This window comes from Crocodylus siamensis, chromosome 5 (genome assembly GCF_052110815.1).
Source record: "Crocodylus siamensis isolate JL-2025a chromosome 5, ASM5211081v1, whole genome shotgun sequence".
Lineage (NCBI taxonomy): Eukaryota > Metazoa > Chordata > Crocodylia > Crocodylidae > Crocodylus > Crocodylus siamensis.
Window position 1 is genome coordinate 206,193,692 of NC_143399.1, and position 23,799 is coordinate 206,217,490.

The 23,799-nt window shown below is 49.8% G+C and overlaps 1 protein-coding gene across 1 annotated transcript; it reads left to right on the plus strand.

Moving 5' to 3' along the window:
* Positions 1-352: 352 nt before the first annotated feature.
* LOC149865234 (GTPase IMAP family member 8-like) lies at positions 353-21,349 on the plus strand. Its single transcript, XM_090048097.1, has 5 exons — positions 353-413; positions 4,374-4,483; positions 8,223-9,103; positions 12,894-12,933; positions 16,725-21,349. Exons 2-5 carry the CDS (start codon positions 4,399-4,401, stop codon positions 17,489-17,491), a joined length of 1,773 nt encoding a protein of 590 aa, XP_089904223.1. The 5' UTR covers positions 353-413; positions 4,374-4,398; the 3' UTR covers positions 17,492-21,349.
* Positions 21,350-23,799: the final 2,450 nt, after the last annotated feature.

Sequence of the window (23,799 nt, forward strand, 5' to 3'; positions counted from 1 at the left end):
AGGGAGCTGAGCCCTTCCCCGTATCAACCTTTTATTAGACTTTGTCATCTCCCTTCTTTTATCTGTCTGTTGTCCAATGAATCCCCTTTTCCAAAGTCTGGGAAGCAATGATCCTGGTTTGTTTGTACCCCTATGATCTGTGATTTGTCTCACCACATTCGGCTGTGCATTTATCTTCCAACTATTCTTTTCTCTCCCATGATTTTCTATCCCTGAAAAACATCCTTGTTGAGTGAGGGCTGGCCCTGGGCTCCAGAGACTGGGCGGGTCCAGCTTTTGGAGAGTGCCGCCCAAAAGTTCAGTGCATTCACTTTCAGTTGCTCTCATTTTCTTTGCTGAGATGGTAGGAGCAGCCCTTCAATCAAGGGTAGTGTCAGGAGCTCTTCTGTCCAGCCAGGACTAGGACTGCCTGGGTAAGCACCTAAGTAAATGTAAATGTCAGAATGTAAGGAGATTGGTCCATAGGAATGAGAGTCGTGCCTGTTTTTATTCGTCCTTGTTCTGTAGCAGTGTGTCTTCCAGGCTGCTGACTCAGGCATGCAGCTGGTCTAGGAAACTGTAAGGGCTGCAGTAAGTAGGGTTTGCATTTAGTACCAAAACCTGTAGGAAAAACCTCAGGTGCTGCTAAATTCCTTTCCCTTTTGGCTGTAAAACTTACAGCTCTGTGGCCTCTTGGTGTTTGGTGATGGGTAGAGTGGCTCTTCTGGATGCTGCCCTCCATGGGGACGTGCTGAATTGATAGATCAAACAATAGACAGGATTTTTTAATCTGAGTATTATGTTTCTGGGGACTTTGGAATGTGATCCTTGACCTCAGTCCTCAGTGTTTTGAATGCATTTTGCTCCATAGTTACAGCTCCATTTTCTGATTAGATTTCCTGATTGAAGGACTTTCTCTCCTCTGCCATCAGAACATAATTTACTCCATCTGGTTTGCATTAAGATGACTTTATTTTAGGGTCTGGCCATCATTGCTGATATTTTCATGGAACTGCAGGACTTCACCTGTTGCGGTTTTGGCAAAAAAAATCTAGTATCAAGATATTCATAATAAAATGATGAGACTTTGTAAAAGCAAAATCAAGCAGATTTTTAGTGTTTTTTCTCTGCCCTGTTACCTGCTCACCAGCAAGAGAGAGAGAACACCTGAGGGTTAGACAACTGACAAATCTCCCCCTCCCCCTCTCCTTTTCATAGATTTCATAGATTTCATAGACATTAGGGCTGGAAGGGACCTCAGGAGATCATCGAGTCCAGCCCCCCACCCAAAGGGCAGGAAGTCAGCTGGGGTCATAGGATCCCAGCAAGATAAGCATCCAATTTGCTCCTGAAGGTGTTCAATGTAGGTGCTTGAACCACCTCCGCTGGCAGACTGTTCCAGACCTTGGGCGCTCGGACAGTAAAGAAATTCTTCCTTATGTCCAGCCTGAAACGGTCTTGCAGGAGTTTGTGACCGTTTGACCTCGTCATCCCTTGGGGCGCTCTGGTGAACAGACGTTCCCCCAGATCCTGGTGGTCACCCCTGAGAAACTTACAGGTGGCCATCAGATCACCCCTGAGCCTACGCTTTTCCAGGCTAAAGAGTCCCGTGGCTCTCAGCCTGTCATCATAAGATGTGTTTTCCTGACCACTGATCAAGCGTGTGACTCTCCTCTGGACTCTCTCAAGCTTCTCCACATCCTTTTTGAATTGTGGAGCCCAAAACTGGATGCAGTACTCCAGCTGCGGCCTCACCAAGGCCGAGTACAAGGGGAGAATGACGTCCCGGGATTTGCTCGAGAAGCATCTATGGATGCACGCCAGCATTTTGGTCGCTTTCCTAGCCGCAGCATCGCATTGGAGGCTCATGTTCATCTTGTGGTCAATGATGACCCCCAAGTCTCTTTCTTCTGTAGTGCTAGCCAGTGTAGCACTGCCGAGCCTATAAGGATGCTGCAGGTTTTTCCTCCCAAGGTGGAGAACCTTGCATTTTTCGGTGTTAAACACCATCAGGTTCTCGACTGCCCATTTGCTGAGCTTTTCCAGGTCAGCCTGGATCAGCCGCCTGTCTTCTGGTGTGGATGCTTTGCCCCAAAGTTTGGTGTCATCGGCGAACTTGGCCAGTCCACTCCTGACTCCAGTGTCCACATCATTAATGAAGACGTTGAACAGTATGGGTCCCAGGACAGAGCCTTGAGGGACCCCACTGGTCACAGGGCACCACGATGAGTGACTGCCATCAATCACAACCCTCTGGGTCTGACCACGGAGCCAATTTCCCAGCCAGCGGATCGTGGTGGAGCCAAGGCCACAACTGGGCAGTTTCGCCAAGAGGTGATCATGGGATACCAGATCAAAAACTTTTTTGAAGTCAAGATATATGACATCAATCTCTTCTCCCTCGTCCAGGTGATAGGTCACCTGGTCATAGAAGGAAATGAGATTGGTCAAACAAGACCTACCCACAACAAACCTGTGCTGGCTATCCCTTAGGATGTTAGCCTGGGCCAGTCCCTCAAGGATGGCCTCCTTAATAAACTTTTCTAAGATCTTCCCCAGGATAGAAGTCAGGCTAATGGGCCTGTAGTTAGCCGGATCCACTCTCCTCCCTTTCTTGAATGTGGGCACCACATTGGCCTTCTTCCAGTCTTCGGGCACTACACCAGAGCACCAGGAGCTCTCGAAGACCTGTGCCAGGGGCTGGGCTATGACTCTCGCCAGCTCCTTGAGTACCCTGGGGTGCAGATTGTCAGGGCCGGCTGACTTGAAGGTATCCAGCTTCTCAAGATGTTCCTTCATGAGGTCAGCATTTATGGAGGATAGGGGATCCCCAACACCTGGATCTCCCTGTCCCATAGCAGACATGGGCTTCCCGTGGGACTGATGAAAGACTGATGCAAAGTACCTATTTAATAGGTTGGCTTTTTCCTGGGCATCAGTCAGTTCCCGGGCGAACTCCTGGTCAAGCGCCTCTCCCCATCATCCTGGTGTGCAGTGTCTGGACCAGGGATGGGCAATTATTTTGGGTGGAGGGTCACTTAATGAGTTTTGGTGAACTGTCAAGGGCTGCATGAGTAGCCCTGCCCCTTGAGAGTTGCCTCGCCCCCTGGTCACCATACTGGGACCAGAAGTCCTGCCTCCTAAACCCCTGACCTGTCCAACCAGAAGTCCCTCCTTTTGCCTCCCAGAAGTACTCCTTTTGGGAGCAGAGGGTTCCCATCTTGGAACCAGGAAAAAAAATACACTAAAAGGCAATCATCTACTACAGCATATTTTATTACAAAAGAAATTTGTCATGATTTGTGTTTGTGTACTGTATATAGAGGGGGTTTCATAATCACTCAAAATAAAGTCTTATTCTTTTATATTGGGTGGGATGGGGTGGTGGGTGTGGGTGGGAATGTGAGTATGGGTATGGCTGTGTGTGTGGGGATATAAGGTATGTTGGGTGTATGTATATGCCTATGGGGGTTGTGGGGGCAGGGTGTGGGTGTGTGAGGGAGGGTGTGGGGGCATGGGGACCCCCCACAGACACTCCCCCACATGGTGCACAGCCCCTGCTGCCAGCAGCAGCAGCAGGTGGCAAAGCTAAGGGTGCTTGTGACCTACACAGGTGCTGGGGCCTGGCGGGGGCACAGCTCCAGCCAGTGCTGTGCATGGGGGTAAGAAGTACAGCCTGCCCAGTCTGTCTCAATCATGGTGGCTCTGTGTAGCACACCTGCAGCTCCCACAATCACACTAGGAGAAGCCCCACACTGGAGCCAGCTGCTTTCCCTGCCAGCATGGACTGTGTGTTATTGGAGGGAGTGTGTGTGTGTGTGTGTGTGTGTGTGTGTGTGTGTGTGTGTGTGTGAGGGGGTGGGGGTTGGACTCACTAGATGACCTCCTGATGTCCCTTCCAATCCTAATTTTCTACGAAGTCTATGAAAACAGGGGTGGATGCTCCTTCAACAGCAGTGAGCTCCACAGCTGCTCTAGAGCATGATGATTCCCAGAATACCTTTCATGTTATGACTCATGTTGCCCAAACCAGCTGCCTGCTGCTCCCCCTGGGTACTGCCAAATAGAGGCGGATGAAAGGGGACTGCTCCGACTGCCTTTTTCATATTACACCAATCCACACTAGGTTGGTTGTTTCTAAATTCAGCATCCCTTCATCTGAAAAGTCAAAAATTCTCCTGCACTGCCTGAGCCCTCTTCCAGGTGCAGGAAATAAGTTGCTTTCCTACCACCAGGGTGTGGAGTTGCAGCCTTCAGTACAAGTATGGTTAGTTGCTGCAATGGTGCCAAGTGTTGACAAGCTGAGAAGTCAAAGTAGCTCAGCTCCAGATGAGGAGCGTATGTGTCAGGTGAGACCATTTCATCCATGTCACCCTGGTCCTGGTGTGTTTTAGGCTGGGAGCAGTCTCTACTACCAGCATGGCTTACACTGGCACTCATGCCATCAAGATGCCTCCTATACAGAGGATGTTGAACAACTGCTGCAGTGACAATCCCATTCCAGGTATGCTCCTGTCGGTCCCAGACCCTGCTTGTGTTTCTGTGCTGTCATCTACTAATATCCTTGTTGCAGGAGCCTTCTACCAGAAGGAGCAAGTGCTTCCTTACCCTTTCCATGTAATGTCACCTGTGAGACTGGAGAGCAGCTGGTTAGAGCTAAACCTGGGATGTGGAGATGCTTAAAGAGTGCTTATGGAAAGCATGCACTGGACACTTTAGGGATATTACCTTGATCTGCTTGGACCAATATAACTTCATGACTGAGACAGAGAAACAGACTTCACTTTTTTTTGCCAATGTGTCGTTCCTCCTGACTCCAAGAATGAACATAAAATACTTGTCAGAACCAAAACACTCATCTCTCCAGAGATCACGAGCCTGTTTATGCAATACCCTTCATGGGATTACACATTTAGGACTATCCAGCTTCCAGCTTGAGGCATGCTCTCTCAGTGACTCAGTATGGCAAAAGCTTATTTACATTTTCATAGTTTTACATATAGAAGTTGTAATCTGAACTCTTGTAGAATGGTAGCATGAAGCCTGACACAAGACACAAGACATGATCTGTGTTAACCTGCCACAGGTAAGCGGGGGGACTACAGCGGCCAGCTTCTCTAACAGGCTGTTAATTGATCCACAACAACCCAGGCAGAATCCCTCCCACCTGTTAGGCTTAAGCCTTCCTCTTAATGCATATTAATGATTTTGTTTCTGTTTGCAATATATGGTCACTCTTAACTGGAATTTTCTGTTCTGAGGTAACCTTTTCATTGTTGGGTGGGGGTAGATTTTTCTCTAACTGTTCCTCTTTTGCCCAGGCTATATTCATTCAATCTAGTTAGCCAACTTCCGGATTCATTTTCAGTCAGGGACTGTATTTTTCCATCTGCTTCTTTTCAATGGATGCAAGGCCTGACCACAATTCAAACTAAGCACACCACTTAAGGTAAGCATGAGGTCAATACCCAGAGATGAAGACATCTGGGTCCCAACACAACCCACCCCACACCACAGAGGAAAGCATTCCCCACATCCCCTGCCCATACCAATATAAGTAGGGGGTGAAATTCCTTCCTGACCCAAAATATGGTGATCAGTCTCACCCAGAACAGAGGAGCAAAACCCTCTAGCGAGGAACCTCAAGCTGTAAGTCCCAGGAGAAGCACTGGCACAGCCCAGCCTGAATCCCCAGCCTGGGCTGGAGCCAACACCTGGTGGCTTCTGGGGTAGTCTGAAAGACACCCTGATACATGTAGCAGGAAGATGGGGAGGGGACAACTAAGAAAGCCCCAAACCTGTAAAATTCCTATTGCAGAACAAAGGAACCACTATGCCGAGATCATTCCCAACTAGTGGCTGTTCAACCTCTTCTTGAACAACCCCAGTGATAGAGAGTCCACAGCTTCCCAGGGTATCTATTTCACTGACTCCTTGTTCTAACAGTGAAGAAGTGTTTCCTGAGGTCCAGTCTAAACCTACTTCGTTTTGACTTCAAGCCATATGTCTGTGTCCTACTCTGTGCGGGACGAGAGCATAGGTGCTTCCCCCCTTTTTTATGGCAGCCCTTCTAGTATGTGGAGATCGCCATCATGTCCCCTCTGAAATAATTTTCCATAAGCTGAGCATGCCCAGGTCCTTCACCTGCCCCTTTGCTTTTCTAGTCTTCAAAAGGAGGCTAGACAGCCACCTCGAAGGGCTCATTTGACCCCAGCATCCTTTCCTGTCCGTTCCTAGCTCATGAGTTATGGGGGAGGGAGCCAGTTTCCAATGGTCAAGCTCCTCTCTAAGTCTGAGTGCCCCACATGGCTGCTGCTCCCAGATCCTTCTCGATAGGTTTCCTTCCAGTCAGGCATCACCCATTTGGTATTTGTGTTTTTGATTATTCCTCCTGAGGTGAAGCACCCTGAATTTGTCTGAATTGAACTTCATCCTGTTAGCTGTAGACCTCCTTTCCAATCTGTAGAGATCCTTCTGAATTGTGCTCAGATCCTCCAGTAGCTTCCCAATCACTCCCAGTTTCGTGTAATCTGCAAACTTGCTCAAGAAGCTTTCTATGCCAGCATCTAAATCAGTAATACGTATGTTCAACAGCAACAAGCCCAAAACAGACTACCATGGAACTCCATTTGAAACATCCTTCCATTCTGACACAGACCACTAATAATGACCCTTTGTTTGCAGCTGTTGAGCCACTTCTCTGTCCACCTGTGCAATGTTATTGGTAGCTTTTGTGCAGGGCAGAGTGAGGCATGTTTGATCAGCACTCTGAGCTGGCCACTTTTACCTTTGCAGCTGATTTTAGCTAAGGATCGACTGTTCAGGGTCCTCACCTCTGCTGCAGTCAAGTTAAGCACGTCACACCACCACCCTGGGTTTGCAACTGATGCAAAAGAAACGAGCAGAGTTAAACAAATAAACAGCCATGGAGCTTTTGCTGGTTTCATGCCCCTGGGCTGCCATGCTTCTCCCAGGCTTCCCTTGCACTGTAGCCTCTTATCTCCCAGAGTCTTTAAGGTCCTGCAGGGCTTGTGTAAACAAATTAACCAACAAACAAAATATAATTCTTGCTCACAGACCCTCCCTGATGTTGAGAGACCTTGGTTAACCCCAGGCAGCAGGCAACCTTGATAGCAGACTATACGTATACGAGGGGTGCGTGGCAGGAAGCCACCTTTGTTTCTCCCCAAAATCTCTGCTTTGTGACAATTTGATTAGGATGGGCCCAGCAGAGGAGACGCACCTTTACCCTATCTCTAGTGATTTATTTCAAATTGGTTAGCCAACAGCCAATAGGTGCTGGCCTCCATTGGACCAGGTGAACGAGGTCACAGGAGCTTTATAAGTTAAGACTGCCCAGGAGGAGGGGGCAGCAGCCACGCGGGGGACTCAGACTTAGAGAGGAGCTTGACCATCGGAATCAATGGCTCCCTCCCCCATAACTCATGAGCATACATATGGCTCCCTGCCCCATAACTCATGAGCTAGGAACGGACAGGAAAGGATGCTGGGGTCAAATGAGCCCTTCGAGGTGGCTGTCTAGCCTCCTTTTGAAGACCCCCAGGGTAGGGGCAAGCACCACTTCCCTTGAAAGTTGGTTCCAGACCCTAGCTGCTCTGACTGTGAAGTCGCACCTCCTGATGTCGAGTCTGAATCTTCTCTCAGTCAACTTATGGCCGTTGGTCCTTGTTACCCCCAGTAGTGCTCGGGGGAACAGGAACTCTCCCATTGCCTGCTGGTTCCCTTTGCAAGTTTATAGATGGCCACCAGATCCCCTGTCAGCCTTCTCTTGTGGTGGCTGAACGGATTTAGGTCCCATGGCCTCTCCCCATAGGGCCTGCCCTGCTGCCCCCTAATCATGTGAGTGACCCTCCTCTGGACCCTCTCCATGCTGTCCACATCCCTCCTGAAGTGTGGCACCCAGAATTGGATGCAGTACCCCAGCTGCAGCCTGACCAAGGTTGCACAGAGGAGGAGGATCACCTCCTTGGACCTGCTGGTGGTGCATCTGTGGATGCATGACAAGGTCCCAGAAGCAGGGGGAAATCGTATTGTTAGCATATGATCATACTTTGATTTCTGTTGGTACATTCATCTGTTTGTAAGACAATCACAATGTGAAAATGCAGTTAAATAAGATACACAAATCATGTATTAAACATTTCACCCATTTCTAGTCTTCCTTTCTCAGTTATCTTCCTATGAATCTCTGAATCTGTCAAACTTGTTCCCCACTGATCCAGGAGAAGGTAACTGCCAGACTGAAGCATCAGAGCTGAGAATCATCCTTGTGGGGAAAACTGGAGCAGGGAAAAGTGCAACTGGAAATACCATCCTTGGCAAGAGGATTTTTCACTCCAGACCCAGTGCAAAGTCAGTCACTGAGATGTGTGCCAAGGCAAGATTCACCTGGAAAGGAAAGGAGGTTGTAGTTATTGATACTCCTGCCTTTTATGATACAACAGACCCTGATAGAGATCCTTCACAAGAGATCCGTCGCTGCATGCTGCTCTCCTCCCCAGGCCCCCATGCTCTGGTGTTGGTACTACAGTTAGGCCACTACTCTGAAGAGGACAAGAAGTCAGTGAAAAAAGTACAGGATTTATTTGGAGAGGGAGCCCTGAAGCACACAATTGTCTTATTTACTCGGAAAGAGGAACTGGCAGATGTCCTCTTGAGAGACTACATAGGAGCAACAGATAAACCTGATCTTAAGAAGCTCATTCAAGCATGTGGGAATCGATACTGTGCTTTCAGCAACAAAGAAGCAGGAGAAGACCGGGATTCCCAGGTCAGTGAGCTTATGGACATGATAGAGAAACTGGTGCAGGAGCATGAAGGGCAGTGTTACAAGATTCCAGAAGTAAAGGTATCAGGGGAGTCCTACAGAGAAGTGAAAGAGGGAACAAGCCATTTTGAGGAAAAGTGTGCAAACACAGGAGAAGAATTAAGCACTAGGTCAAAGGAGGTAAAGACAGAAAGGACAATCCCAGATAAGGTCAATGAAGTGCTAGAAGATGCGTTGAAAGATGGAAGAGGTATTATGATAGAGCAGGAAGAAAAAGAAAGAGACTGTGAGGAAGTCATGAAGAGACCCAAAGAAGCTGTGGGTGATGCTGAAAAAGTAAGCAACCACAGTCTCATTCATATCTGTTGATATAAGTCCAGGTCCCAAATTGTGTTGAACCTTTCAAAACTCAAGTCAGAAGTAAATCTTAGTCGTGGGGTTTCTGATATTGTTTTGACAATGGATGCATCTACAGGTTGCCTTACAGCAGGGGCAGGAAATATATGGGCCGTGGGCTGAATCATTCCACCAACTCACTGGATCCAGCCCATGGCTTCCCCTGCAGTGCTTCACGTGTGGCTGAGCCCCACCCACTCCCACTGGGGCAGCCCGCACCTGCACTCCCACCAACCTTGGCCCCAGCCAGCTTCTGGCAGGGCTGTTCTCAGTGCAGCTGCAGCCAGCCAGATGTTCCTCTGCTCCCCTCACCTCCAGCGGTTGCCATCAGGGGGAACTTGCCCCCCCTTCACACCCACCCAGAATGGTGCAGCAGGAGCAGGAGGAGGAGGAGGAGGAGCTGCTGGAGGAGAGGGGAGCAGCACCCAGCCACCTGCAGCCACACTGGGAACAGTCCCATTGGAAAATGCTTGCTGGCTGGGGCCAGTGGGGCTGTTGTGCTCCCCTAACCTCCAGCTGTGGCTCCTGCTCCTGCCCCTGCTGCACTGCACTGTGCCATGCCATTCTGGGTGGGCAGGTGGGGAGAATTTTCAGAGGAAGGCTTCTTCCTTTCCAGTGCATGGAGCTCTGGCTCCATCTCCACCTCCCAGCTGCCTTCCACTCCACACATCCGCAGGGCTGCTCATTGCACTGGGGGGGAGGTGGGGGGGAGCATGTGGAAGGTGGCTGGTAGCTAGAGCCAGAACTCCATGCACTGGTCAGGAGCCTCCCTTTGAAGCTTCCTGCCTGCCTACCCAGATAAGAGTGGTGCTGCAGGGGCAGGGGCACCCACAAAAACAGCTGCAGTCACTGCAGCAACTGCAGCTGCAGGCAAGGGAAGCAGAACAGCCTTGCTGGCCCTGGCCAGTGCACACTTTCCTGTAAGGCTGCAGCCCACTGGGTGCTGCTCTACCCCCTCAGCTCCCAGTGACAATGTGATCCTGGCCAGCTGCAGCCACACTGGGAACAGTTCTGCCAGGAGCTGAACACTGGCTGGGGCTGGGGCTGGGGCAGGGACTGGCAGGTGTGAATGGGAGCATGTGGGTGAGACTCAGTCCCACATGGAGTGCTGCAGAGGTATCCACAAACCAGGCAAGCACTGCTGCACACACCCTCTGCCTCCCCCTCCCCCCCCAATACTGGCTGGCTCCCAGGAAGGCCCACCCCACACACATACATGCCCCCTCCACAGACCCCCATACATCCCCCACTACTCTTTACCTCCCCTCACCCATGGTTGGTTCCTAGAAAGCCCTGCTACATGTACACATGCCCTCTCCACATATCCCCACTGGGCAGGGTGTGTTGGGTGTGGATGACACCTGTCCTACTCCTGAACACTGCTCTCCACAATCCCAAAGCCTCATAGAGAGTTTTGGTGATTTGTGGGTGAGGGGGGACTCAGGTGGAAAGTGCTATTGGAAAAGTTGGGGATGGCCTCGCACACTGCCACCACTTGCAGTGGGGGACTGGGGTGGCAGCAGGGGAGATGCACACTGTGGGGCTGGTTCTTCTCACTGCCACCACATGCAGCTTCAGAGACTGGGACACTCCTGGGACTCTGAAGACTCCCTCTCTCCACACACACCTGCACCTGCACTCTTCTACACACCCTGACACCTACCATACCCCCAAACTTACCCACACCCTCCCACATCCCCCCACACACTCCCACTCCCCCAGCCTCCACCATACCCTCAGCATACCAATACCCTCCTTCACACACTTCCACCAACCCACCATAACCCTGTTCACACACACACTCTTCCACATCCCCCACCTCAAATACACCCCTCCACACACACACTTTCCTACACACTCCACCCACCATACCCACACTCCCCACACACCCACTCCCCAGCCACACATCTCCCAGATATATCTCCTTACTCCCACACACAGTATATAAGAGTAAAGACATGGAAGAACTTGAGAGGGTCCAAAGAAAAGCCACCCGTATGATCAGGGACTTGCAAGACAAGCCATATGAGGAGAGGCTGAGGGACCTGGGCCTCTTCAGCCTACAGAAGAGAAGGCTGAGAGGGGACTTGGCAGTGGCTTATTGCTACATCAGGGGAGTACATCAAGAACTCAGTGAACAGCTGTTCACCAAGGCATCCCTGGGGAAGACCAGGAGCAATGGATACAAACTCCTGGAAGGCCACTTTAGGCTCAGTTCCAGGAAAAAAATCCTTCGCAGTCAGGATGTCCAGACTGTGGAATAAGCTCTCTTCAGAGGTGGTGCAATCACTTACCCTGGAAATCTTCAAAAGGAGACTGGACAGTCACCTCACTGGGGTCACTTGACCCCATTTGTCTTTTCCTGCCTAGTGCAGGGGGAGTGGACCGGATGATCTACAAGTTCCCTTCCAGTCCCTAGCAATCTAATCTATGAATCTAAGACTGTATTTTGAGCTATTATGCAATTGCCTCTATGTATACTATGCACACACACATAAATCAGGAAAAAATAGTTTTTAATCAAATGAAAATAAGTAATAGAAGCTGTTTGACTTTTTTTTAATATATGGTTTGTTTATTTTCAGGTTTCAAAAAGGCAGCACCCTCCCTCCTAAAAACAGTACTTCTGGGGGCAAGGGGTGGGACTTCTGGTGGCAAAGGTCAGGGGCTAGGGGGTGGGAATTCTAATCCCAAGATGGCAACGAGGTGGCAGGGTACCTGCCAAGAGGGAGGGCTACACCTGCAGCCCTCAACAGCTCATTGAAACTCATTCATTGCCTCTAGTCAAAATAATTGCCTGTGCCTGCCCTGTGACACTGTTACTGTGCCATGCTTCCAGCCACCTTTTGGAAGTATTTCCTTTTCGAAGTTCTAAAGCAGGGAATGTCAATCAGGGATATGTGTGCCCCCAGGGGTACTTAGAAAGGTTGTAGGGGGTACGCATGAGGGGGCAGGGGTGGAGTGCTCCCCAGGGCAAGGCATCAGTGCCTCCCCAGGTTTTTTCCCACACTTTGCCTCTTACCCAGGAGAAGGGGAGGGGTTCACTGGGTGCTGCTGGCCCCACATGGCACATTGTGGCTCACCCCAGCTTGCTTTCCTGATTGGCTGCTGGGCTATCACCCTCAGGCAATAGTTGGTGGTGGGTGGCAGCCACCTCATGCAAGTCCCTTCCCATTCAGCACCCCCCCCCCACCAGTGCTGCTTCTGTGCACACCCTGGAAGGGTGTAGGGGGGGCTTGTGCCCCTGGATCTGTGCCAGGGGGAGGGTGGGGCAGGCTGCCACTGTGGGCTGGGGCCAGGGCTGCTCCGGGCTCTTCCCAGAGGTGTGGGAGGAGATTGGGTTATGCTGTGCTTAGTGCAAGTGGTGGCGGTGTTGGGAGTGGGGTTGGAGGGGTTATGGCAAATTCTGGAGTGGCTACAGCCCCTCCCATAGTCCCCTCCTAGTGCTGCTGACAGAGATGCCAGGAAGTTTGCTTTATGTTTTCTTAATGAGCAGCTCTTTGGAAGGTCTGGTAAGTGCATGGTTCAGGAAAAGGCCACATCTACACATTGCCCTATGGTGACATTGTTACTATGCTCTGCTTTAGTAATATAATGAGGGAGTGCCCCACTATGGGGAAGTAGCTGCCAGTAAAGTGTAGACTCACATGGTTGCTACATCACCATAGCACATATTATTATGCTTATTATTAATACATTTCATTTTTTATTATTATTAAAAATATTTCAGCTACATTTGGAGCCAGAAAAAGATGCATCAACTCCACCAGGTAAGAAAGCTACATTTGAGCCTGTGATTTACGGGCAAGGGCAGAAGAAGACTTCCAGGAAACATGACTTTATCACTCATCTCTCAGCGCTGCCCTCCCACTAGATGTTCCTGAACTCAGTGAAAGAGGAAGGTGACAACCAAGCACATCTGGTTTTCCTGTAATGTCCACCAGAAATCTCTGCTCACTCCCAATCTTTGAGTGATAGGACTGCCCAATACCCTTCAACCAGGAGGGGAAAATTCTTGGTTTCTAATGGGTGGGATCAATTCTTAGTGATCCTTGATGCAAATACACTGGATAGTATTTAGGTTTGTGCTGGACCCATGATCCTAAGCAATGCCCTCCATAAGCAAATGAACAAGGCAAGGTTCCCCAGTGGATACAATCATCTGAAAGCTTTACCCTGTCTTGTCTATGTAAAGCCCCGCTGCGAGGGATTGTTGCTTGGGTGCTTTTTAGGTTCTATATGCCATTCTGTGGAGAGATGTTAGATTTTTTTTTCTTTGTAGACATGCATCTAGCCCAGAACACATGATGTAGGGGCTGCATTGGACTTTAGGGACACTTTGGGGCCCAGGGTGGGAATGTTCTTTAATGAGAACTCACATCCATAGCTGTTCTCTAGAAAGGGAACTCACACCTTGCACAGGGTCTGTTTGGATCCAGGAGGGGTTAAACAATTGGCCTGGCTATTCAGGTGGCCTTTGTTCCCTGACGGCAAAAAGGGAACATCTACTACGTAACCTATCCTGCCCCAGAGAGTGAGGAAGGGCAATTATCTGTGGTTTGGGCTGTTTCAGCATTCCTCTATTAAGAACTGCTGCCATTTATAGACCAGTAGTCATGGTCCTTGTCCCTGTCCTGGTCCTGGCTAGGGATCTGAGGTAGAGGTGATGCCTCAGCCAATGTGCAGCATGTGACAGTCTCCTGATCATAAATCAGCTGACCCACAAATGAACTGACACCTACATATTGGAGGACAGGAAACAGCAGCAGTGACCCCCACCCACTGCAGCACCTGGAGGGGGCTTAGTGCAGGATATCCCCTCTGTACCTTACAGGCAGAAATCAGTGCTGGGGCCTGCCAGCTGGGCTGGTGCATCGCTGTAGAGCTAATCTGTACTTACGGTGAAGTTTTAACCTGCCCTGGTTGCACACTCTAGGACCATCTACACGTGTAATTAATGCACTAGGGCTCATTAAACAGCTCTGAGATAAGGAGTAAACTGAGCTCAACAGGAGTGGCTTACTCCAGGGCTGCTCCTGCTATGCTCTACCCCCCTGAGCCAAGCACCAGTTGTGATCCCCTTCTGCCTGGGCTGACTGGGAGGAATTCGCTCCCAGATCAGCATCTATATGTGCACTTAGGTGCATTAGTTTACAGCACCATTTTCTAGTACCTGTATCTGTTAGTACTAGCAAACAATGCTTTAAATTAATCTACTGTGCACTAATTGCAGAGTACATGTAGATGATGAAGTTTACTGCAAGTTAGACTGGTTTAACATGCAGTAAGAGACACTTGTAAACACGCTCACTGATCGGTAAACAGGGTTAAAACCTGGCGTTAGTACCTGCATGAAGCCCACTCCTATTCATAGCCTCAACTTCCCTCTGCATGGCGGGGAGCTGTGTGCTGAATTGTTAGGGGATTGTTTCTTAGTCTTTTCTTCATACTTCCTAGTGATCCTCATGCCTCTGGTTCATCAGATAGTGCAGCCCTAGAAGGGGCATGGCATACCCAAACCGGGCAAGTGTTTAGTACAAAAAATAGCCCAAGGGCTTCATTCTCTTGTTAATCACAGAAATTTCACTAGGAGAGACGGAAGTAAATTGGTTGTGGGCAGGCAGTCTTCCTGAAGCAAATAGCATGTATTGACTAGCTGGAATACATCAGGTAGATGGGATAGGACAGCCAAGCAGAACATAAAAGACTCCCTGTCTGCAGGAAGGCCAGGCTCCATTTGATTTCTTGGCATCTGTCTCTGGGGTTTGAAACCTCCAGTAGTTGGGGCATCTGTTTTATTCGCCACTGTTCTTTATGCAATTAAATTGCTCCATTGAATTCCTGATGGCCTGTTCCCTACCAGCTAAAAGTTGCATGTCTCACCTTCTCTTGTTCAGGAAAGAGATCTAAAAGCATCAGCTCCCTTCTCAGCAGCCATCAAAAAGCAAATAAAATGTCAGGGATGATGGAGAAGGCAATTGTAAACAAAACTGAACGTATCATCATGCCCCTTTATAAATCCATGATCACACCTTGAATCCTGTGCCTTGTTCTGGTTCCCATACCTCAGAAAGGATAGATACCAGCTAGAGAGGGTCCATAGAAGGACAGCAAGGATAGTAAGTGGTAAGGAGGGCCTTCCATATGAAAAGGCTAAAGGGTCCAGTCCCGGTCAGTTTAGAAAAGAGACACTTGAGGGAGCATGTGAGAAGGGTTTACAGAATACCAACTGGTGGAGATAAAGTAAATGGGGATTTATTATGTCCCATCTCTTGCAATACAAGACTTTGGGGGAGGCCCTTTGCCTTTCCCAACCCCAGGTGTGCAGGAAGTCCCTGAGGAACCCTTCTTTTTGCCCTTTCCTTGGGTCCCTTGTCGGGGCACCAGGGCCCCTCTTGGGTGAGTTTGGCTGGAAGGTCCTGCTGGCTCCCGACTGGTTCCCAGCCAGCCCCTGTATTGAGGGCTGCTGGGGTGGCAGCCCCATTAGAGGGCTTCTGCCCTGCCATAGCTCAAAGTGGGGGTGAGAATGGGTGGGGTGTGAAGGGGAGCTTCTGGGCACCCCCTCCTCAGCAGGGGGCTGCAGGGGTCAGGAGGGCTGGGGCAGCTGCCTCCTCCTGGAGGAGGAGAGATGGAGGCTCAGACTGGCTTGTGCTGGGGCAGCAGGGGCAGGGAATTTTGGGGAGGGGCCATGTGTGGGGGATGGGGGTGAAGCTGAGGGCTGGGATTCTGCAACGTGCTTGGTGTGCTGGGATCAGGGGCCAGGACTGGGGGTGGGGACAGACAGACACCCACACACACACACACCTACACACACACATACACACACACACACAAGTGGGGCTTGCTCAGCCTGAACACAAACAGCAGAGGAGAGGGAGTGGGACACAGGACTTACCATGAGTGGGAGACAGGGGGGCTACTGAGGCAGCCGGAGCAATGCAGAGGCCATGCTGGCAGGGCAGGGACATCTCAGGCAATCAGCATTAGTAGTGGCTGCGGGTTCCCCACAGACTGTCCAACAGCCATCAGCTCAATAGCAGGGGCAGGAAGCAAGAGCTAGGAGCAGCAACAGGTGTGGAGGGATTGGCAGCAGCAGCAGCAGCACAGGTCTGGGGCTAGCCCAGGTGGTTTAGGTACGGGCTGGTCCCATAGGGAGCCAGAAGGAGCCCTCTTTGGGAACAGGGCAGTGGCAGAAGCTGCAGCTCCAAAGTAGAGGAGAGAGCTCAGTGTGGCTCCCTGCCCAGCTCCAGCAGCAGCTGGTGGAAGTGCTTGTTCCCCTTGCTGCTCACCGGTGACTGGGCAAGATGGGCCTATGGTCTTAGCGAGTAAACGGCAGTTCTGATGCTCTTTCTATGTTCTTATGCTCCAGAGGGGAAGTTATCACATTCCTTCCCTGTCTGTAACATCATAAAGTTGAGACAGGGAGCAGGAGGCAGGCACAATGATGAGAGAAATATTGCAAAACAGTGACACTTTCTATCACAATACAAACCCTAAGCTGCATCACACCTGATTTGTTATCTGTGCAATGATGTTCTCAGTCTTTTAAAATCATTCCCAGCAGCCCAAGAGGAAGGCAGCCAGCAACCAGAAGAACAAGCATTGAGAATCGTCCTTGTTGGTAAAACTGGAGCTGGAAAAAGTGCCACTGGAAATACCCTCCTTGGGGAGAAAAAGTTTGAGTCCAGACTTGGGGAAAAACCAGTAACTTTGGAATGTGCCCAAGGAAGGAGGAAGTGGAATGGGCGTGATGTTGTGATCATTGACACTGCTGACATTTTCAACCCAAATACCAAAGGGCCAGAAATTTCTCATGCGGTTCATTGCTGCTTCAGGCTCTCCCATCCAGGCCCCCACGCTCTGGTGCTGGTGACCCAGCTGGGCCGTTACACAGAGCAAGACAAGGCAGCTGTGAAGCAAGTACAAGCAATATTTGGCCGTGAGGCTCTGAAGTTCACTGTTGTTTTATTCACTCGGAAAGAAGATTTAGGGGATGGCTCCCTGGCTGAGTATGTGACAAAGTCGAATACTAGAGAGCTCCGAACATTGATTAAAGCCTGCAAGAACCGATACTGTGGTTTCAACAACAAAGCAGCAGAAGCAGAGCGGGAAGCACAGGTCAAAGGGCTGATGGAACTGATTGAGGAAATAGTGAAGGAGAACGGGGGCAAGCACTGCCCCTATAATCGGTCTTTCCTGGCTACTACATCGAATGAAGAGAGTGGAGCACAAATGAGAGACAGGAGAAAGTCTGAGTCAACTATTAGGCAACATATTGGACATAAGTTGGTTAGCTGGTGGCAAGGATGGACTTCCACTGACTATTGAATAACCCATGGAAAAGGCAAGGATCTTTTGGGTAATATTTTTTATTGGACGAACCGTCTAGCTGGGAGGGATAGAGACAAGCTTTCCTTGTGCCCTTCCTTGGGCACAAGGAAAGAAAAAACAAAAAGCAGGCACCCACTGTAGCATGGAGAAAGCATCATCCACTATTAGGAATAGCCACCAGGATGACAAAAGGAAGTGGGGCTGGTTCATAAGAAGCCTCTGTCTCAAACACCAGTGCGGACGTTCTGGGTTTCTCATTTTTTCTTAAAAACTGGGATTTTGTCAATGCGCACAAGCAGCCACCCCTACTGTCTCCCAAGACTGGTCCTTCTCAGCATATCAACCATCACACCCAAGGGTGGATCCATGATTTAAAAATGGGGTGCAGGGCCAATGTCCGGCACTACAGGGGAAGCTGTGCCCTGATCCCTGCCTCCCTCCCACTGTACACCAGCAGATCTTTCCATGGCAGAAGTAGGTGAGGACTTTTTTTTTCAAGTGCCTGAATCAAGTAATAATCTCCCCACTCCTCTGCCCTTGGCACCCCATCCTTTCCCATCTGTGCTTGTGGTATGTCTCTCCCATTTCCCTCTATACCCTTCTGGGCATAGGAAGGGGATGCAAAGATATGCCTGCTACTGCTGCCTCTGTCCTAGACTCTCCTTCTCTGCTCCAGCTGGGGCTGCACAGAATGTCTTCACAGGAAGCTGTGCTTGGATGGGACAGGGGCATCTCCAGGCAGAAGATCCCTTCTTCTGTTCCCTCTTGAAGTGCGGTGCACAGAACTGGATGCAGTACTCCAGCTGCGGCCTGACCAATGCCACATAGAGGGGGAGGATCACCACCACGGACCTGCTTCTGATGCATCTGTAGATGCACAACAAGGTGCGGTTGGCCTTACTGACCACTTCCCTGCATTGGCAGCTCATGTTCATCCTGGAGTCAGCAATGACTCCAAGATCCCTTTCTGTCAGCGTGTTGAACAAGAACGGAGTTCCCCAGTCTATAAGTGTGTTGCTGATTCCTTCTCCCCAGATGCAACACACTGCATTTGTCTACATTGAATTCCATCCTATTCTCATCCACCCACCTCTGTAACCTGTCTAGATCTAGCTGGATTCTGTCCCTCACCTCCCGTGTGTCCACCTGGCCCCACAATTTGGTGTTGTCAGCAAATTTGGACAGCATGCTTTCCACACCCACCTGCAGATCACTGATAAAGATGTTGAACAGTACAGGCCCGAGGTCCGAGTCCTGGGAGACTCCACTGTCCACGTCCCTCCAGGTCCTAGTTTCATAGTTTCATAGTTTGTGGGGTCAGAAGAGATCTGAGCAGATCATCAAGTCTGACCCCCTGCCATGGCAGGAAAAAGTACTGGGGTCAACTACCCCAGCAAGGTGATTGCCTAGCCTTGTCTTAAAGACCCCCAAGGTAGGAGCCAGCACCACTTTGCTTGGAAGCTGGTTCCAGATCCCAGCCGCCCTGACAGCGAAGTAGCACCTCCTACTATCTAGCCTGAATTTACCCTATGAAACTATGGATGTTATTTCCTGTGGGGACAGATAAGAGTCATAGATTCATAGATGATAGGGTCAGAGGGGACCTCAGTAGATCATCGAGTCTGACCCCCTGCATAGACAGGAAAGAGTGCTGGGTTCAGATGACCCTAGCCAGATGCCCATCCAACCTCCTCTCGAAGACCCCCAGGGTAGGGGAGAGCACCACCCGCCTTGGGATCCCATTCCAGATTTTGGCCACTCTAACTGTGAAGAAGTTCCTCCTAATGTCCAGTCTAAATCTGCTCCCTGCTAGCTTTTGGCCATTATTTCTTGTGACCCCCCAGGGACGCCTTGGTGAGCAGAGCCTCACCAATTTCCTTCTGCACCGCCATGATGAATTTATAGGCAGCCACAAAATCACCTCCCAACCTCTTCTGCGGAGGCTGAAGAGGTCTAGGTGGCCTCGTCTTTCCTCGTAGGACTTGGCCTGCAAGCCCTTAACCATACGAGTGGCCCTTCTCTGGACCCTCTCCAGGTTATCCACATCCTTCTTCAAGTGTGGTGCTCAAAACTGGATGCAGTACTCCAACTGCAGTCTGACCAGCGCCCGATAGAGGGGAAATATCACCTCCTTGGTTCTGTTTGTTATGCACTCACTGATGCACGATAAAATGCAGTTAGCTTTTCTGATTACTCCATCACACTGATGACTCATGTTCATCTTGGAGTCCACCAGGACTCCAAGATCTCTTTCCACTTCCGTGCTACTGAGCAGGTCATTTCCTAGGCAGTAGGTGTGTTGGACATTTTTTCTCCCTAGGTGCAGCACTTTGCATTTCTCCTTGTTAAATTGCATTTTATTGTTTTCTGCCCATTTGTCCAACCTGTCCAGGTCTGCCTGCAGTTGTTCCCTGCCCTCCAGTGTGTCCACTTCTCCGCACAGTTTTGTATCATCCACAAACTTGGACAGAGTACACTTCACTCCCTCATCCAAGTCACTGATGAAGACATTTAAGAGTATTGGCCCAAGGACTGAGCCCTTCAGGACCCCACTGCCCACATCCTTCCAGGTTGATACCGACCCATCCACTACCATTCTCTGGGTATGACTCTCTAGCCAATTTGCCACCCACTGGACTCTGCAATCATCCAAGTCAGAGCCTCTTAACTTGTTCACCAGAATGGGGTGGGATGCCATATTGAAGGCCTTCCTGAAGTCTAAGTAAATGATATCAACCCCTACTCCTGCATCCAGGTGTTTTGTAAGCTGGTCATAAAAAGTGATCTATGTGCTATGAACCCATGCTGGTTTCCCCTCAGCATAATTTTTCCTGCTGGGCTTTCACATATATGAACCTTAATAATCTTTTCAAAGACTTTGCCAAGGATTGAGGTGAGACTGACTGACCTGTAGTTGTCTGGATCCTCCTTCCTCCCCTTCTTGAGAACAGGGACCACATTGGCCCTTTTCCAGTCCTCTAGGACCTGTCCTGTGTGCCATAAATGTTCAAATATTCTTGCCAGTGGCTGTGCAATGATATCGGCCAGTGCCTTCGGTACACTTGGATGGAGCGCATCTGGGCCTGCTGACTTAAACACATCCAGTTCTTCCAAGTGACTGCAACATCTCAGGGTCAATGCTTGGTAGTTTGGCGCCCAGATATTGCTTCTCTACAATCCCATTGTGAGACTTGTCTTGCACCTTGTTTAGGAACACTGAGGCAAAGAACTCATAGAGGAGTTCAGCCTTGTCCCTCCTGTCTGTCACCAATTGCTTTCATAGTTTCATAGTTGGTAGCTTTTGCCCATTCAGTAGTGGTCCTATTCCACCCTGGGCCTTCCTTTTACTCCCCATGTATCTGAAAAATAATTTTTTGTTATCCATAACTTGGGATGCCATCCTCAGCTCCATGGTAGCTTTGGTCTTTCTAATTGCCTCCCTACAACTGTGAGCTGAGGACTGTAGAAGTAATTGGCTTACTTGACTAGAAAAACAGACAAAGACCAGAAGTACTGACACTGCTTAATTCAAATGTTCTGAGATAAGGAATCTGCATTCCTGCATGCCTTGGGTTATCTTGATATCTTGCCCTGTATGCCTTGGGATAGCCCTATGCATAAATAATTGTTTAAGTAAACGACCTAAGTTTCTGTGTAATTTACTATTGTTTTGTTTCTCCAAAGTGTATCCTTTTATCTCTTTCTCTGTCTTTAGTATAAATACACTTGTAACCTTAGAGAGTCTGAGAAATCCTTTGAAACAGACAAGGGTGATTCCCCTTGCTGTATGGCACTCTCCCTGTGATCACAGTATAGCCTTAAATAAAGAAAAGCTGGCTCTGTCAGTTCTGATTCAACCACAACGCGAAGTTTGATTTCTTCCACAAGTGCGTCATTGACTAAATGCCTGAGTTGCCTAAAGTCAGACTTCCTAAAGTCTAGCATTTCCACCCTACTAGTTACCTTAGCCACTCTATGCCTTATGATGAATTCTGTTATTCAGTGGTCACTGACCCCCAGGTGACCACTGATCTGTAGGTCCCCTACCATGTCATCCCCTGTTGCCAATACCAAATCCAGCAAGGCATTCCCCCAAGTTGGCAAGATATGGCAGACCGCCCAAGTTGTCTGTTTTCACTAGAGCGTGTCTTTATTTAACTTAGCAAAAAAAGTATCTCTCTCAACTTAGGAACAAAAGTATCTCTCCACTAATTACTTCATTAATGGGAGTTCCATGGGACTCTTCAGGCTGGAAAAGCACGGGCTCAGTGGTGATCTGGTGGCTGCCTATAAGGTTTTCAGGGGTGCTTTCCAGGATCTGGGGGAATGTCTGTTCACCAGAGTCCCCCAGGGGATGGTAAAGCTGAATGGTCACAAACTCCTCCATGATTGTTTCAGGCTGCATATAAGGAAGAACTTCTTTACTGTCCGAGCCCCCAAGGTTGGGAATGGATTGCCTCCGAACGTGGTCCAAGGACCTACCCTGAACGTCTTCAGAAGTCATTTGGATGTTTATCTTGCTGCGATCCTATGATCCCTGCTGACCTCCTGCCCCTGGGGCAGAGGGCTGGACTCGATGATCTTCCAAGCTCCCTTCCAGCCCTAATTTCATAGATTTCATAGACATTAGGGCTGGAAGGGACCTCTGGAGATCATCGAGTCCAGCCCCCTGCCCAAAGGGCAGGAAGTCAGCTGGGGTCATAGGATCCCAACAAGATAAGCATCCAATTTACTCTTGAAGGTGTTCAATGTAGGTGCTTGAACCACCTCCGCTGCCAGACTGTTCCAGACCTTGGGGGCTTGGACAGTAAAGAAATTCTTCCTTATGTACAGCCTGAAACGGTCTTGCAGGAGTTTGTGACCGTTCGACCTTGTCATCCCTTGGGGCGCTCTGGTGAACAAACATTCCCCCAGATCCCGGTAGTCACCCTTGATAAACTTATAGGTGGCCATCAGATCACCCCTGAGCCTACACTTTTCCAGGCTAAAGAATCCCATGGCTCTCAGCCTGTCATCGTAAGATCTGTTTTCCTGACCTCTGATCATGCACTCCTCTGGACTCCTCTGGACTCTCCTCTGGACTCTCTCAAGCTTCTCCACATCCTTTTTGAATTGTGGAGCCCAAAACTGGACGCAGGACTCCAGCTGCGGCCTCACCAAGGCCGAGTACAAGGGGAGAATGGCGTCCCAGGATTTGCTCGAGAAGCATCTATGGATGCACACCAGCATTTTGGTCGCTTTACTAGCCGCAGCATCGCATTGGAGGCTCATGTTCATCTTGTGGTCAATGATGACCCCCAAGTCTCTTTCTTCTGTAGTGCTATCCAACGTAGCACTGCTGAGCCTATAAGGGTGCTGCAGGTTTTTCCTCCCAAGGTGGAGAACCTTGCATTTTTTGGTGTTAAACACCATGAGGTTCTCGTCTGCCCATTTGCTGAGCTTGTCCAGGTCAGCCTGGATCACCCGCCTATCTTCTGGCGTGGATGCTTTGCCCCAAAGTTTGGTGTCAACAGCGAACTTGGCCAGTCCACTCCTGACTCCAATGTCCACATCATTAATGAAGATGTTGAACAGGATGGGTCCCAGGACAGAGCCTTGAGGGACGCCACTGGTCACAGGGCACCACGATGAGCGACAGCCATTGATTACAACCCTCTCGGTCTGAGCACGGAGCCAATTTCCCAGCCAGCGGATCGTGGTGGAGCCAAGGCCACAACTGGGCAGTTTGGCCAAGAGGTGATCATGGGATACCAGATCAAAAGTTTTTTGAAGTCAAGATATATGACATCAATCTCTTCTCCCTTGTCCAGGTGATAGGTCACCTGGTCATAGAAGGAAATTAGATTGGTCAAACAAGACCTACCTGCAAGAAACCCGTGCTGGCTCTCCCTTAGGATGTTAGCCTGGGCCAGTCCCTCAAGGATGGCCTCCTTAATAAACTTTTCTAAGATCTTCCCTAGGATAGAAGTCAGGCTAATGGGCCTGTAGTTAGCCGGATCCACTCTCCTCCCTTTCTTGAAGATCAGCACCACATTGGCATTCTTCCAGTCTTCAGGAACTACATCAGAGCGCCAGGAGTTTTCAAAGATCTGTGCCAGGGGCTGGGCTATGATGCTCGCCAGCTCCTTGAGTACCCTGGGGTGCAGGTTGTCAGGGCCGGCTGACTTGAAGGTATCCAGCTTCTCAAGGTGTTCCTTCAGGAGGTCAGCATTGATGGAGGGTAGGGGATCCCCGTCACCCGGATCTCCCTGTCCCATAGCAAGCGTGGGCATCCCATGGGACTGATGAAAGACTGACGCAAAGTA

Coding starts and splice junctions, on each gene's coding strand:
- LOC149865234 (XM_090048097.1), top strand. CDS start 4,399: ATGGCTTACACTGGCACTCATGCCATCAAGATGCCTCCTATACAGAGG. Junction 4,484..8,222: donor CAGTGACAATCCCATTCCAG/GTATGCTCCTGT, acceptor CCACTGATCCAG/GAGAAGGTAACTGCCAGACT. Junction 12,934..16,724: donor AGATGCATCAACTCCACCAG/GTAAGAAAGCTA, acceptor AATCATTCCCAG/CAGCCCAAGAGGAAGGCAGC.